We start from the raw sequence: 17,286 nt of genomic DNA, 5'->3' as shown, positions 1-17,286 counted from the left end.
TTTTGATAAATCTAACGGAGGTTACTTGGAATTAAAACGAGAAGTGTAAGCATTGTGCAGGGTGGGAAGAAACATTGCATCTGCATGCAACATTTAAAACCTTGTGGTTTTCTCTTCCACTCAGAATTTAGCAGATCTTAAGGGCAGAGACATTTGCATCACAATGGATATTGGTTTGGTTTAAGCTATATTTTAATTCAGAGAGTGCTTGGAGGAAATTGGCAGAAGCAATATTTATTGAGAAGCTGGGATAAAGAAATTCTGTTCTCCAATATCCAAAATATTATTTACTATATTCATACAGTATTTTCACCTACATGCTAATGTTTGATTCATGCTAGATGCATTAAAATCATTGTGGTGTTGTGTACTGAAAGAGTAGGGGGCGTGCAAAGCCGCGTGGCAAGAAAATAGCTCCACCTAATGGTGTAATAGTAGACCTTCAGGCTTTGCTTGAGAATGCAAAGGCAACCATCCGAGAAATTTGTAATGCTATCTGATGTCTCAGGAGTGCATATTTAGTTCATGGTTGAGTTTTCAGCTTTATGAAAGTAATCACAATCTTTTATCTATAAATGTTTTTTTATTTTTTATTTATTTAATTGATTTAATTTTCAATAGTCTTCTTTTGTAACAGATACAACAAAATAGAAGTCATGCTGATTATTTTTTTTCTTGATAAAGCATTATTCAATCAAGACCATTTATTGTAAATTAATTAAATTACAAAAAAATGCATTAAATAATAATATAACATCCAATGAGTGTTTTATATGTTAATTTATTTTAATATTCAATTTATCGATGGCAAAGTAGAATCCAGTCTTCCATTACTCCAGTCTTCAGTGTCACATGATCCTTCATTTATGCTGATTGGGTGGTCAGTTGACATTTCTTCTTACAGCATTGTTGAAAACCATTGTGCTGCTTAAAACCTTTGTGAAAACCGTGATACATTTTGTCAGGATTCTTTGATAAACAAAGTTCAAAAGAACAGCATCTATTTGAAATAGAAACATTATCGCTTTGAGAACATCTTTTAAAGGCACTAAAATAAAGTTTATTTATTATTATTATTATTTTTTTATATAATTGTTTTATTATTCGTATTATATTATTCTATATTATAAATGTCTTCACTATCTGTTTTGTTGAATTTATCTTTGCTAATTCAATTTAATGTAATGTAATTTAATTTTCATCTTAATTTACATTTTATTTTAATCTGCTTTTAACAAGTACAACAAAAGAGAACAACACTCATACTCATATTACTGAGTAAGTTTTGATAAAGTACATTAAATTAAGTTAAAACAAGATCATTTATGGTATGCACTATGCACACTAAATTATCAAGTACTGGTGCTAATTATGAAGGTAATTGCTGCATGTAAAGCTTCAATCATGCTTGTCTGAAGTGGTGAAGGGTCTTGCCAAACCACTACTACATTGTGCCAGGGGATCTAGAAGTGTGAGTGGGCATGATGAATAAGTGGGATCAAAAACAAAAAAGAGCAGCAGAGATGGATTAAATTTAGCTCACTGTAGAGATACTGTAACTGCTGGCTTCACAGCACTCACACCATTTTCATACCATGTCAGTATATTAGACATATCAGCATGAAGCTGAAGTGTTATCTGGGTTCGCACCTGAACAGTCTCAATGTCCCCTTCTTTCTGATTGGTCTTCTCCTCAGGATCAGGTCTCCAGTGCTCATTGTGAATGCTGTAAGGGTCTTATCTGGTTCCTGTCTTTTCTGGGAAGTTTTACTTATTCTCCCTTGAAAAATGAATAAATCAGATTCAGGTCAGGCATTAGCAACCACACAACATTAATTAAAACCTCTTAACAGGCTATAATTAAACAGCCCATTATTAACTGAAGAACTCAGTGAAATGCAGACTGATTAGTTTGTTCCTGTGTAATGAAATAAATATTTTTTAATTTTCATTTAGTATATTTAGTCAGTTTAATTTAGTAAAGCAGTTATAGATGTATTCCTTTCTCTGTTATATCCTTATTTGGTCACAACATAACTTTCACTTTTTTGGACACTTGAATATTTAGCACTTTTTGCTTTGGCATTTATAATGATTATATATATATAATTTACAACCACAATAACAATAGTAACAAACAATAATTTTAAATTATTGTTTTTTTTTAGTAATAATAATGATGATACCAATTCAACATTATTATTATTACTAGTATTATTACAATTGTTGTTGTTTTTTTGGTTTATTTAGTGTGTGTGTAATTTATGTGCGTGCATGTTTTTTTCTATATTGTTGTTGACTTAAACATCGTAAGAATACACACCAACTCATAGGGACTTGTGTCACCATGGGAACCTAAATTGTACAAATCAATCGTACAGAATATTTTATTTTATTTCATTTTATATTTATTTAATTGTAAAAATGCACAAAGTTTTCTGTGAGGGGTAGATTTACGTGTAGGGTTGGTGTAGGGCGATATAAAATAGGGTTTGTGAACCAGTGAACCAGACTGTGGGTGTGTGGGTGTGTGTGTGCGGTTTATATGTTTTATGAGCACACAAATGACCGTCGTTTATGAGGACACTTCCTTTATTATTCCATTATTATCAGGATGTACGTTTTGCCATGTGCACTGTCAGTGTATGTTGAAAAAAGTTTTAGATTTTTTTAGTTATAGGCCTATACATGATCAAACTCAGTTGGTTTGCTACTTGCAAATAAAGTTTGTCCAATTAAATCTCCGCACATGCGCTGTGAGCTTCTGAAGCGCTCAAGCCGCTGCAGTGTTGCCAAGTCCGCGGTTTTTCCGCGGGATTGGGCTACTTTATCACTGTTTCCACGGGATGTTTCTCATGTCCAAGCGACCCCGATAACGCGATATTTAGCACATGGAGTGAGAATTTTACCAGGGGAACCCTATCAAAAACATTTATTTTACCCCCGGATAGCGATTTTTTAACTGGGAGCCTCCCTCGAAATGTGATTGGGAGCAACTGGGAGGATTTTGTTGTGAAAACCTGGCAACCCTACGCTGCAAGCTTAGCTAGCACTCATTGCACAGCAACACTTCACACCCTTCTGTCACTCATTCCGTGATCTTGTGACAGAAGAGGCGGTCAGTATCCTTTCTATAATTAAACATCATCCCCTCAGCTCCGGATTGCAATTTCGCTGGGATCGTTACGTATATGAAGTTTTTCATCTGCGCAAACAGCTCAGTGTAAAAGTACGTGAGGTGTTCAAGATGGCGACTGTTTGAATTTCGCACTCTCTATACGGTAATAAATTGTTTTTAAGGCGCCTGGTGCGTGTTTAATGTGCAATATTTGTCGTAGAGTAAGTCGGATGTTAGTAAAAACAAATGGCAAAAGGTGTCATCGACGTGAGGCAGAGTTAAAGCTCTCTTGTCAGCAGTGATGTCCCGTAGTAACGTTACATGGCGTTTACAAGAAGTGCTTTTCTTTATTGATTCACTTTAACACTTATTGTGAGACTGAGGAAACCGTTAAAGGTCTTTAGATTAATATTAGGTCTACGTATTCGTGAAGTCGAGAGTCCAACTGCTTTTAATTTTCCCCAAAGTCCATGAGCGCTCGCAGTTCAACTTTCTTAGCTAGATTTAACGTTACTGAATCCAGCATGAAAGTCTAAAGTTAACGTTACATTTGATTTTCATTACGGCTGCGTCTCAAATTCTAGTGAGCTGAATACCAATGCACCACATTTTGGACATTATAGTCGAGTGCATTGCAGAGATTACACCCTTGAAAAAGAGGATTGTTTTGGTTTGCATTGATGGTATCAGATAGTTTTACCATGGTGCTGAATGAATGCCATGTTCATGGTATTTATGTAACTTAGTGCTTAAAAGAAGACTACGGAAATATCATAGACAGTAAAAGAATATGCCTAGACAGCAACCTTGGTATTGCCATGGCAAACAAAAAATAAAATAAAATAAAAATCACACTGAATCCCATAAATATATGAGCGTGTTTGTCATTCATGTCCAAAAACGCATGGAATAATTGTGGTAATGTGCTAAAAAGGTCATGACAATAGCATAGTAAATGTCAGAAATGTCATAAAACATGGTGTTTCCACATTACATATTTAACGAGGTATGGATATTTGCACACTTTGGTACTTTTTGCTTTGTACTTTGGTGCAGTATTTTAGTTGTAGTTACAAGTTTTCAGCAGCACAGTTGAAGCACAAGTGTCCAAACCGCTGTCTATGTAGGGCACTGTGCTAGATTTTAAGACACAGTTAAGGTTTTTTTTAGTAACAGGATGGCCTCAGTCACATTGTTCTGTGTTTTTATTTTATTTTAAATATTTATTTAATTTTTTTTTTTTTTTTTTTTTTTTTTTTACAGTGATTGTGTTTTGTATTTTTTTGCCACTAGTTCATGCATACGCATCCCATGCTGACATCACAGGCCATCGGTATATGCTGTGACAAAGGTGTCAGTCCTGCCCTCTGTCCTACACAGCTATGGCCAAAGACCAGCAAAATGTGTTTGACCTCGTCCCTCTTCTGGGATCCACTGACCTACACAAGCTGGAGCAGGTCAAAAACCTGCTGCAGGAAACCCTCAGTGCAGGTTAGCTGGCTCTTGCGTTTGCATCATTTCTTAAGTGCATGGGTCAAATTGTACCAGTGCGTTTGTCCAACTTGTGTTTGAACTTTACTTAATATGCTTGTAATTTGTTGTCATTATCAATGGATAATGTCATTTTTCTTAATAGATAAAGGGACTATGTTGCTGTGGAATATTGTGGAATATTTCCTGGAGACAAGCTCATCTCAAGCTGTGGATATCCTGTCTTCTGTCAGGGAGCCCCATGACAAGGTGAGGGAATACTCCTCTTCAGTAGTCTCCAGTAAATACATTGGTGAATAGTGATTGTTTCATCATGGTTTTCAGAACATCTCTGATTAATGAAGAACAGCCTCATCTGGATATATTTCTTTGTAGTATCTTTTAGATAAGATGAATGAATGCATGGGCAAGCAGAGCTGCCGTCTCGCCACCATCACCCTCCTTGGACATATTGTTCGCAAGCAGCCACCATGGATCCACAAGATCGCTCGCTTCCCTCTGCTTGCCTCGCTGCTCAAATGCCTCAAGGTACCAAGAATTTAAAACGAGTCAAGTGTGATGGAGTCATAAATGGAACTTTGAACTTAATTAATTACTTAAATATGGCTGTTCTTACCTAGAGATAACTGAGAAATGGAATTCTAATGTTTTAAACCTGTCTACTGTTTTTTTACACTGATGTTTTAAAGAGATATTTCATCCAAAAACTGACCCTAAATTGTCTTCTATACCTATATATGTGTGTGTACGTCTACATAAACTACCATTCAGAAGGCTTGCTTCTTTTTTTTGATTGTTAAATGGATTTTTATATCTCTTATGATCATAAATATATTCATACAGTAATATTGTGAAATATTATTAGTTTTCGATTGGAATATTTAAAAATGTTGTTTATTACTGTGATGGCAAAGCGGAATTAATACAAATTCAGTGTCACGTGATTATTCAGAAATATAAAACATTATATAATATAATATGCTGATATTATTATTGGTATTGTTCAAAAGAGTGTTTCTTTCTGCTTTCAGACTGACTCCGATGTGGTAGTTCTCATAACTGGTGTGCTGGTGTTGATCGCTCTACTACCCATGATTCCTCAGAACAGTAAACAACTTCTGTGCGAGTACTTTGATATCTTTGGAAGACTTGCTGCCTGGAACCAACGTCACCCAGGTACTTGGGCATAAACACTGCAAATATATTTGTGTTTGGTAAATGAAATAGTTTTTTAAGCTTCAGTCCTTGGAAGTGCAATGTTTCTAGATGGTCGAAATATAACTTGGTCTTTAAGGCACTCTTTCTTTGAATGTGTCCTTTAGGTCAAGCTCAGGGAGTGTTTGCAGTCCATCTACATGCCAGTGTATACTCGCTTTTCCATCGTTTATATGGCATGTATCCCTGTAATTTCGTTTCTTACTTGCGTTCCCACTACAGTATGAAGGAAAATGTTGACACATTTGAGGAAGTGGTAAAGGTGAGGTTTTATCTTTCGTGCCACACAATTTTAAGAATTGTTATATAAGTGGCACAATTATCATGACTATTTTAACCCCTGCTCTACAATTTCCTCCTCCTTTTATATCAGCCCATGTTACAGTATGTACGGATACATCCTGAGCTCATCACCGGAAACAAAGACTACGAGGTTGATGCAATTAGGTATGTAAAATGAAACATCACAATTTCTGTTAGATCTTAACATGATCCAGTGAACCTGATTTTCCATGCTTTACTTTTTTGAATCGTGTAGATGGAAGAGATTTGAGCCTCATGATATCGTGGTTGAATGTGCCAAAATTTCACTGGATTCTAAGGAGGCGTCATCTGAAGTAGGATACTCCTCTCTGTCGGATCACATACCACGACGCCCTGTAGAACAGAGCCGATCATGCTCAGAGCTCAGCATCCATGGTACAATTACATATAATGTTTAATGCTGTTTCGTATTCCGTGATGTTCTGTAGTTATTGTTTGTAAATGTTTCCAATGAAAAAAGGAAATCCAACCACAAGGAAGAGTTGTATTTTGAAAATCGAGGCATTTTCGTACACGAGCAACTATTTATTTCTTTTTCTTTTTAAATGCTTCCCGTGAAATAAACAAGATAATGTAATCCAGCACAATAGATAGTAGGTCAAGGGAAAGGTTACATTCATTAATTCTCTTGGGACCAATAAGACGAGGGGGAAAACCGTTATCAAAACACAAATACATAAACATATATGTATAATACTTTTATAGTAGAAACTTACTAAGTGTCAAATCTTCATTCATATCTAAAGGAGATCAACATGTGAAATCTACATGTAAAACTGTTAATGTTTACAATGTATTAGACCACAGAATGGCTAAATGTTTCGACTTGTGTGTGTGTGTGTTTGTGTGTGTGTGTGTGTGTGTGTGCGTGCCTAACCTGATTTTACCAAGTGAGACATGTTCCTGGGACAACATCGTTGTTGACCCTGGAACAACATTGTGATTAACCAATCAGATTTGAAGAACCAGTTTATAGATTTTGTGAAGTTTATGCTTAAAATCAGTGTTTGGTGCTTGTACATCAGTGTCATTCATCTATCATTTCCTCTGATTTTAGGGATTACTCATGGTTAGGTTTAGGTGTAGGGATATGGTTAAGAATATATTTTTGGAGTAAAATGTTGTTCCAGGGTCAACAAAATATGTTGACCTAGGAACACATCGGACTTGGCAAAATCAGGACGTGCGTGTGTGTGTGTGTGTGTGTGTGTGTGTGTGTGTGTGTGTGTGTGTGTGTGAGTATTAAGAATTAATAAAATTTTCAGATTTTTTTCTCTACTGATTTTGAAACTTACCTACTTTCTGCTAACAGAAATCACATCTGTCACACCAAGGGCTGTTGTTCATCAGTCTCTATTTCTGTCACTACCTTATCTCACTGTAACCCAAGACTCAGGTTCCAGCGCACAGACCCCCAACCATCAGGTAAGAATCCATCAAATAGGTTGGCAAGATGACCAGAATCTTACTTAAATTTCCTGATAAACTTTGCACAGTAAGTGAAGTACAATAACAGTTAACAGACAAGACAAGTAAACGGTCAGTAGTAAAATAAGAACAAATACTGTAAATTCAAGCAATTATATATAAAATAGAAAAGAGTTCATCTAAAAAATTCATACTGGTTTGTCACGTCTACTTGTACATTGCCTACTTCTAGTATATCGTTATCCAAATTGTTTTGAAAGTCAGAACAAGCCTCTAAATTTAGATCGGCATGTCCTGTGACCCCTAACTGAATGAATTAATGTTTGGTCCATCAATAGACTGATGGGATGAACTCCTCAGGGACGAAGGAGGAGATGTGGAGTCCTTCTTCAGTGTGTGGGATGACCACCCCTCCCAACTCTAGAGGAATGTCCCCCACCACAGTTTCTGATGTCTCACATAGTGCCTCCCAGCTCTCAGGACGGGTCCCCAGCACTCCAGGTCAGCCAAATGCATTCTGGTCTAGAAAGCAAAAATGGTTCTGTATGTTTGTTTGGTCCCTCAGATGGCTTCAGGAGTTATTTTTGTTACAGGGGATGGAAAATGGACCCTTTCTCCCTCCACACCCTCAGGGTCATCTCCTCTCCCATCACTCTCAGAGGAAATAGGGCAGCCTGCCCAAAACACCAGCTGTACTCATGCTAAGGTACACAGACGTATAAAGCATTTGCTTCATTACTTATTATACACATTCTCTTAGCGTATTTTCATAAAAATGCATTTCTGTCTAAAACTGTTTAGGGGATTCATACAGGCAAAGACCTGAAGAAAGTCGCACCTATAAGTATTAATAACAATGGTGAGAATATCTGCTGAGATTTATAGAGGCTCATTTCATATAGTGACTGGTACTCACTTAATATGCTTTGCTTTTGCTGCCTTTAGGATGTGCAAGTGATGCCAAGACTCCGGTGTCATTGGAACAGCTCTCTGACATTGTCAAAAGGACAGACGGGGAGAGAGAGGATGGTGAGAGCAGTGACATTATGCAAAACAATAAGTCCCAGAGATTAAACGTGTGTTGATTTAAAATGAGCTCTGCGTTCACCAACTTCTCCAATGTTTTTTTTTTCAAGATACTATCGATGAGGAGATTTTGAGTCTGACTAACGGGAGACTGGAATTCGGAATGAGGCCGGGCCTGGATTCCTCATTTTCTGGCTCCTTGGACACCCTCCTCTCATCTCACCCCAGCCATGAGCAGAATTTAGTGTCCACACCAGACAGGGTTGAATTTTTTGCCAAAGGAGGAGAGCAGCAACCCTGGTCCCTCTGGCCCGCATTCACCCCCATTGGAAATGGGAAGTGTAGTAAATGTTCTCTGTCTGATTTGACAATTGAGTCCATGCCATATGAGCTGCTGTTTGACCTCGCCCTGCCTAAAGTGGCATCTCTGTTTTTGGAGAGGAAGACCACAGAGGCCATCCAGAGAGCTGATGAAGAAGGGGAGCACCGAGAGGAGCTAAAGGGAGAGGATCTTTCTACCACCTCCCCTCTGGAGGTATTGGACCGGGTTATCCAGCAGGGTCATGACACCCATGAGAAAGTGCTGAAGACGTACGCTTCTGTTTTTCTTGTCTGAAATGACTATTGAAAGTGTTTTAGAGGAAATGTGATGGAAAACAGTCTGTTTGCTCTTTTACAGAACTCTGTCTTCTCAAAGCCAATCACCAGACCCACACTCTGGAGGTAAACAGCATAGCAATAAAGGAAAAGGTATTTTGTTGTTTTACTAATTCACAGGCTCTCCGTGCTCAAGATGACTGTGTCCTCCCAACTCTTATCTTACAACTTTCCTGTGTTTGATTTCATTTTACTGATGCTTTCCTCTAAATACTTTCAGATTCTTCTACTATCTTCTATGTCATTCTTTATAAAAATCCTCAGAAACAGCATTGTGTTGGTCCTAATCAGCTAAACAATCAGAATCCCTGTAGATTCTCAGTAAAGCTTCACAATATTGTGATATGGCTTATTTTAATTAGCAAAACAAAAGCTGCAGTTTGATTAATGATATGGGCTGCAAGTTTCAGAATGAAGCATAGCACTGTTCATTTACATGTATGCAAATTAATCCAAATCAACAAAAATAAAGCTCAATAGTTTAATTTGTGTTGTAATTTGCTGTAAAAAAAAAAAAAAAAAAAAAAAAAAACCCCTTTATATTAGGTGGCCTTAACTACTATGTACTTGCATAAAAAATAAGTACAATGTACTTATTGTGTTCATATTGTATTGTAAAACACTTTTGCTGCTATTGAGGTGGGATAGGGGTAAGGTTAGGGGAGTTAGGGGAGAGGGTTGGAGGTATGGGTAAGTTTAGGGGTGGGTTAAGGTGTAAAGTATGGGTCAACAGTGTAATTATAAATGTAATTACAGAAATGAAATACAGATGTAACTACATGTAGTTTTTTTTTTTTAAATATAAGTACAATGTAAAAACATGTATGTACACAATAAGTACATTGTACTAAATTATTAATTAAAATGTAAGTACATAGTAGTTAAGGCCACTTAATATAAAGTGGGTCCAAAAACTTTTTTCAAATTATTTTATTTATATTATTGTATTTTCCTTATATTATCATGTTGTTTCCAATATTCTGCAGCCTTAATTATACAAACATTTTCAACATTTAACCACAGCACTATTCTGTTGCATTTGAATTGAGTGCAATGTATTTTTCCAGGTCCTGTGTCTACGGAGTCAGATGAGCTGGGGATGTTGCGCAGTCAGCTGCTGTTGCTGCATAACCAGTTGCTGTATGAGAGACATAAGAGAGAGCAGCATGCACTTCGTAACCGCCGTCTGTTCGGACGTATTGTCAATGCTACTGCCCTGGAAGAGCAAAACAACTCCATGGTAATGAATGAAACTGGAAGAATTATCTATGCCTGTGCAAAATTCTGCATATAATTGAAAAGCTTGTCAGTTTGACACATGCCCCATTCTTTGCATACTCATAAAATATTTTAGTTTGATCACACTTTAACTACCCAATAAAAAATACTATTTTAAGCTCCATTTATCACATTTGATCAAATCCAATATGAGAAATTATGTAAATGTTCCTTTATAATCAGTGCAGGAAATGTTAAAGGTATAGTTCACCCAAAAAAAGAAATTTGGTGTTTATCTGCTTACCCCCAGGGCATCCAAGATGTAGGTGACTTTGTTTCTTCAGTAGTACGCAAACAGAGATTTTTAACTCAAACCATTGCAGTCTGTCAGTCCTATAATGTCTGTGAATAGGAATCATGAACAAAACCAAATTAAACCCTGCGGCTTGTGATGATAAAATATTGTCACGTTCTAGTGAACCAAGGATCTGTACTTTTTCTCATCTCAAGTGTATTGTCACACCCCTAGTGTCAATAAGTGATGATATAGCTCATACTTTTCCAAGTGTATGATACATCTTTCATTCTGCAGGTCAATCATATATTCATGAAAAAGTAAATCCGTTTGATTAAAGAAAGTGATAACTTTCCCATAGTATCCTTTCAAATGTTAAAGTTGTCACAGTCATTGCATGCTTTGCATGTGCTGCCCCGCCCCACCCCACCCTGCCCCTTTAACCGCTGTAAACATCAAAATTTTGTTTTTGGGTGAACTATCCCTTAAAAATTGTTAAACTGTTATCCTGTTAAAACACCTCAAAAGTCTTCTCAGTCTTGACACAAAATCCTTCTTAAATAGTTTTTTTTTTGTTGTTGTTGTTAATATCAGGAATTATCTAGTGTTGTGGTTTGTGTGCGTGTGTGTGTGGCAGAAAACCCAACTCAAGCTTCAGGACATTGAGATCCAGGCTGTGCAGGTAAGCCTGAAAGAGGAACAGCGGCGCTCCAGGCATATACAGGAAGACAGAGATGCACTTGTGAACCAACTGCAGACTCAAATCCAGCAGCTACAGAAGGAGAGGAACGATTATTACTCAAAGATGCAGGAGCTAAAGGTGATCATAGGGCTACAGGACTTGAAGAAATACAATGTTCATCTTATTCACTCACAATACAGCATCAAAAATGGTCAGCATTTGCCATTCTGTTGCTGGAATGTAGAAAAGATTGTGTGCTATCCGTGTTAAATGCTAATGTTTTATGTGGCATCATTTACAGAGTGATTTGCAAGAGAATCAGAAGAAGGTCCGAGAAATGGAAGCAGAGCTCCAGAAAGCCAATAACAAAATGTGTAATATGGGACACATGCTCAGCCAGCTGTCCATCAAGGTAAGACTTGTTTATGACAAAGATATGTTACATAAAACACTATCACACTGCAAAATATATATATATAATATATAGTCAAAAATATATTGCCCTTATTTATTTATGGTTTAATTTGTGTTCCTGATTTATCCAACCTCAGCTGAACAATAGTGAAAACATTGAGCAGCAGATGGCTTTCCTGAACAAGCAGCTGCTGCTTTTGGGTGAAGCCAACAAGTTATGTGTGGAGGAAATCGACCGCTTGGGACCTGAGGCTAGCAAGGTTTGCAGCGATTATTAACTACTAATGAATTATCATGACTTGCATCATTGAGCAAAATCCAGCAGATCTCTAGTTGATTTTTGACTTGATCTCTTTTATTACTGTTAGGAGCTGAATATGCTGCAGTCATCTTCACTGCATGAGGCTGAGCGTTTGAGGCAGAGCTCTCTTCAGCAGAGTCAGAGACTTGAAGCTGCCCAACAGCGCATCACAGACCTGGAGACCCAACACACCAAGAAAGAGCAAGTCATCCGCGAGCAAAAGAAACTGCTGGAGAATGTCAAATGCCAGGCCACGTATGAGTTTACCTCTGCCTTCATTGTCCTGTTAAAAGAAGTCATTTTCTGATGTTGGTTTGATTCTGAGTCTTATTTCTATGCTCAAACACAGGGGATTATTGATTTATTACGTTACATTACAGGGTTTTCAGAATTTGTATTAGCGGTACACCTTTGACTTAAAATATTTATTTGAAGTACCCCCTGACATTTTATGTTAAAATTTCAGTAATTTAACACATTTGCAGGTTCATGGTTCTCTGATGACAGTTAATCGTCAAATGCAGGCAAAAAAAAAACATTATAATGATGTTTTTGTTTGATTTTGTTTTATTTTTAAATGAGTAAATACTTATTTTAATTTTACATATTTATGATTGATTGATATTTAACTGCATTTTCCAATTGAATTCCAAGGGGTTCGCTTGCCTCAGTTTTGAAACTTTTTCTTTTTTACTTAATTATGTTTGTTTATTTTACTTTGTGTGTATATATATATATATATATATATATCTCACACACACACATATTGAATTTTTAGGAACATTATCACATGATCCTTTAGAAATCATTCTAATATGATGATTCATAATCAAAGTTGGAAACAGTTCTGCTGCTTAATATTTTTCAGAACATGTGATACTTTAAGTATATTCAAATAGAAAACTATTATTTTAAGTTGTTATAATATTTCACAATATTACTGTTTTTTCTGTATTTTTGATCGAATAAATGCTGGCTTGATGAGCAGAAGAAACTTCTTTCAAAAACATTAAAAAATAGTAATGTTTCCAAACTTTTGGTCTGTACTGTACATATATATATGTAGGCTGTTTTTATCTCTTCAACAGTGTCTTGCTGTTAGATTTGCTAATATGATCCTTGTCTTCACTGTTTTTTTGTTTCCTGTAGGGAGCAGCTGCAGGCTTCAGAGAACAGGTATCTGGCCCAGAAGCACATCACTCAGGCATTACAATCTGACCTGCTTGAGCTCTATTGCCAGCTAGAGCTCAAAAACCTGAACAATAAATCACCAGCAGAGCCCACTTCTGAACTCAACAGTCCAACCAAGCAGAGGTGTGTTCCATATTGTCATGCACACATGTTTCTCCTCCACAGGCTGATTTACAAATGCAAACAATTTGTTCTGTAATGCATTCCACACTATTTGTGGCAAAATAAAAGACAGAAAAATGATGGATTGTTGAAAGTGTAGCAAAATTTTGTTTCCGTTTGTGTTTCAGGCAAAATGGCAACAGTACAGGCCCATCTGCGCCGTTTCTATCAACCAACCCAATGAAAAAGGATGAAGGGATGGACGTGTGTGTCAATGGTGAAATATCTGCCGGGTCTCCTCAAACATCCACAGCACTCATTAATGGCAGTCAGGAAGAAGATCTTTCCGCCCTTACCCATTCATTTCCTGCTCTCTCCTTCGACTCCTCGCTGGCAGTTAATTCTTACCCCAGTACTGGAAGTTTTTTGGGCAAGATAGCCAGAGAGATGTTTCGAAATAAGAGCGAGAGCCACTATGAGGGTGAGCCGGCTGCCTTCACCTGCCTCTCTAAGGATCTTATGGTTGAGCCAGTCACAGAGCCCACAGAGAGCATGAAGCTTGAAGAGGCTACTGTCCAGGCTGACCTGCAGCCCATAGACAGACCCCTGGCATATAATATTCAGCGGAAGAGGCAGCAGGATCTAAAGATCATGGACTACAATGAGACCCAACAGGAGCATTGATTGTACACTGCTGACATGATTGCCCGCAGTTAGAAGAGGATCATTTTGGACCCAGTATTAGAATGCACTGCTCTTTTTGTTAGAGTGGTTTGCAGAGTTTTAATAAATTTTAAAAGCTCTTGTACTACAAAACCGCAAAAAAAGGAAAAAGTTGTTGGTTGGCAAGTTGCCATGTAGTCACCACAGTGGCAAGAGAATCTTGAATCTTGTCTTCAAAAAAGCTTCACTTATATTTTGTCATTCATTTTATATATATATATATATATATATATATATATATATATATATTTTTTTTTTTTTCTTTCATTTTGCAACCTTGGTGATTATATTGCCTGGTGGTTGAATGTTATTCAGCCCTCACTGTACTTTTAAGCAAATGTATTGACTTAATCACTGTGTTTGCTTTTGCAATAGTACCATTTGGTTTTGAATCCTCCTTAATTTGTTGCATTGAGATGAGCATTGTTAATTTCCGGTGATGTGACTCGGCACAATACTGAGTGTGATCATTGCAAACGCAGCACAGTAAATAGTAAATAGATCATGCCTATGAAAAACCAAACAATCAGTCCGATAAAAATGTGAAAAAAAAAGAAGCTAATCGGAATAGGTGAAGTAGAATATGAAATCACATTTCATTGCTGAGGCGAGCCATAATATATATGGCTGAGCAGTGTTTTGTGTGCTTCGCCTTTATCGAAAAAGCAAGTCTTTTGTTGTTTCTAGTAATAGATTTTATTTTTATGCATTTAATGTTCTCCGCTGGGATTGTAGCGCCCAGTCACAAGTGCAATACTTAGTTAGCTAACACTTCATGCCAGCTTGAAGATATGAGTGATACTGGGAAAAAGAAACAATTTAGATTGCTTTTTTTTTTCAACACCGGCAGAGCCTTACAGAACACAAGCCAGGCTGCTGTAGGTGTATTTGTTGAGACCAAGTGTGAATCGAGAATATCTTTGTGGTCGAAGATGTGTCTGAAGGGTAAATGCTCCTGTGTTAATAGTGCTCAAAATACAGACACTGCAATACTTCGACACACTAAACTCTGAAAGGAAGCTGCTTGTGATAAGGCAGAAGGCTAATGTTCCTCTATTAGGTTCTTTCATTTCTGTCTTACACAGGTCAGACTGTCATCTGCAAAGAAAAGGCTTCATATAATGGGCTGCAGCTGGCTGAAGTAAAAGCACTTCTTTTTTTAATTCAGGCCTTCTTAAGATTGCTGAACCTTAGCAGAGCAAAAATACTTCTCTTTCTAAAAACACTTGCCCTGGGCTTTGTTTTCAGTGCCGAATATAGTTGGAATATGTGAAGTACTGTTGAAAAGAAAAGAAAATGCTGGCTTCAGCCTGCCAGCTGGGGAAATGGCTCATGGCGTTTACAATGAGAATTGAAATCAATGGAAATCACTGCTGTTTTTTTCTTTCTGTTCAGACTGATCTTATCACAGTTCACCACGCGTGTGGTCTTACAGCTTGTGCTTTGTTTAACGGTCACTCAGACTTTACATTCTCTTTTTATACCGAAACCCCTCTAAAACATTTAGTTGTTTCACGAAATGCCTTACTGAAAAAAAGTAGGAAGCCTGTCCATCACCTGAAGTCACTTGTTGAAAGTTATCTGAAATATGGTACAATCAGACAGTGACAGGTGTAGCAGGTAACCAGGGACTCTATTTTCAATTTGAGAAAACAGATTTGTGTTCTCCTACTTGCTATGATCAACAACAAAAACAATAAAATATATGTTTTGCATATTTTTGTTATAGTCATTCATTGAATTTCTCCTTGAATTTCCTGGTTCATGCCATGCCAGTCTCATATGCCTTTATTATTTCTACTCGGGTTTTTACTGGTCTCTTTATCAAGGTCTACAATAATCTCTGTTTTTTTGTAACTGTTAAGCTGTTTCTGTAGCTGTTGGAGTGACGCGTCGAGCACCTCCTCTGCTGTAGATGGTGAGGAGGTCTATGGTCAGTGGAATCACACTCACAATCCCACCATAGAAATGTCTTGCTTTATCACAGCTCAGCCGGTTTACCTCGTTGTATGGGAAGCTGTGAAGTAGAGGGAAAAAATCTTAAGTAATCAATGGTAATGCATTGTGGCTATTCTGTGTATTGAGGTTCATTACCATGTGATTTCAATCAATGAACAAAATAAACCATATCATCCTTATGCTGGATAATTTAAATATACATTTTAATAATTAGTGTGATTTTCCCATCACTTAACTGTGCCCTCAGCTGACTGATGTTGCAGGGCTGAGGAGCTCCCTGCAAGTATTCAGGCCCTCACTGGAAGTGCTTCTGCCAGACAGTGAAGATTCCAGATGTTTTAAACACCTTCAAGATCAGAAATTATTTCCAAAAAGAGCAAGAAGATGCATCTGACTGGAACTGCTGTAGTGGTGATTCAAGTACCTTTGGACCTATAGAGAAACCTCATTGACTAATAAGGTCAAACTTGAGATAATTATGTTACAGTCAGTAGAATTACATAAGTATGCATTTAGTGCACCTTACAAGCAATTATATAATGTGGAACTGATTGTAAGTACACATGTGCTACTGTTTTAAAGTTTTATTATTGATAGTTGTATTTAGGAAGGTTGCATTTAATTGATCAAAATGTAAATTTAAGACCGATAGAAAAAATATATATATTTCAAATAAATGCTATTCTTGTTATTATGCAGCATATCTGCTTTCTACATTAATAAGATATATATTGCTTGGAAACCAAATCAGCACATTGAGTGATTTCCATGCGACACTGAACGGTAGTGTAATTATTGTGTAATTTTAAGAAACTACAAGAATATTTCAATGTAACACTGTGTAAAGTGTAATTACTTTGGAAACTGTGAATAAATCATCACCTGCGTCACTGTGGAGACAGGCTCCGCTTTGGCCTTCGCGCGCTCAAGAGCCGTTATAAATATAAACTCTGTTGTGTGAAACGTTTATACTTCTCTGCTCAATAAAAAGTAGCTGCTCTCTGACGTCATTCATCTCAATATAATTATCTGACCTGTTTAAAATGGATACAGAAATGTTAAAGTGCATAATGAGAACTGCACTGTTTGGAGATGTTTTTTTTTTAAGTACGTTTGGACTTAAAAAAAATAGTATTAATTAG

The 17,286-nt window shown here is 37.0% G+C and overlaps 1 protein-coding gene and 1 pseudogene across 7 annotated transcripts; one reads left to right on the top strand and one right to left on the bottom strand.

Moving 5' to 3' along the window:
* Positions 1 to 2,821: 2,821 nt before the first annotated feature.
* Positions 2,822 to 15,900, top strand: LOC128008742 (hamartin-like). Of its 7 annotated transcripts, none has more exons than XM_052592902.1 (22): positions 2,822 to 3,118; positions 4,412 to 4,609; positions 4,755 to 4,858; positions 4,985 to 5,137; positions 5,641 to 5,785; positions 5,932 to 6,086; positions 6,198 to 6,271; positions 6,363 to 6,523; positions 7,461 to 7,573; positions 7,915 to 8,077; positions 8,170 to 8,282; positions 8,378 to 8,435; positions 8,522 to 8,605; positions 8,713 to 9,193; positions 9,282 to 9,352; positions 10,327 to 10,499; positions 11,410 to 11,592; positions 11,756 to 11,866; positions 12,006 to 12,128; positions 12,237 to 12,424; positions 13,319 to 13,483; positions 13,651 to 15,900. In XM_052592902.1, the coding sequence occupies exons 2-22, from the start codon at positions 4,501 to 4,503 to the stop codon at positions 14,144 to 14,146; spliced, it is 3,423 nt and encodes a 1,140-aa protein (XP_052448862.1). In that variant the 5' UTR covers positions 2,822 to 3,118; positions 4,412 to 4,500; the 3' UTR covers positions 14,147 to 15,900. The 7 variants fall into 7 exon arrangements, with proteins under 7 accessions (XP_052448862.1, XP_052448865.1, XP_052448863.1 ...); XM_052592905.1 differs by having other exon boundaries at positions 3,033 to 3,118; positions 4,382 to 4,609; XM_052592903.1 differs by having other exon boundaries at positions 3,034 to 3,229.
* A 145-nt stretch (positions 15,901 to 16,045) lies between these two features.
* Positions 16,046 to 17,159, bottom strand: LOC128014984 (sperm acrosome-associated protein 9-like; annotated as a pseudogene).
* Positions 17,160 to 17,286: the final 127 nt, after the last annotated feature.

The sequence above is a fragment of the Carassius gibelio genome, chromosome A5 (genome assembly GCF_023724105.1).
Source record: "Carassius gibelio isolate Cgi1373 ecotype wild population from Czech Republic chromosome A5, carGib1.2-hapl.c, whole genome shotgun sequence".
In the NCBI taxonomy this organism is placed as follows: Eukaryota; Metazoa; Chordata; class Actinopteri; order Cypriniformes; family Cyprinidae; genus Carassius; species Carassius gibelio.
The sequence above is the reverse complement of the archived record's forward strand: the minus strand, read 5'-3'. Positions and strand labels throughout refer to the sequence as shown.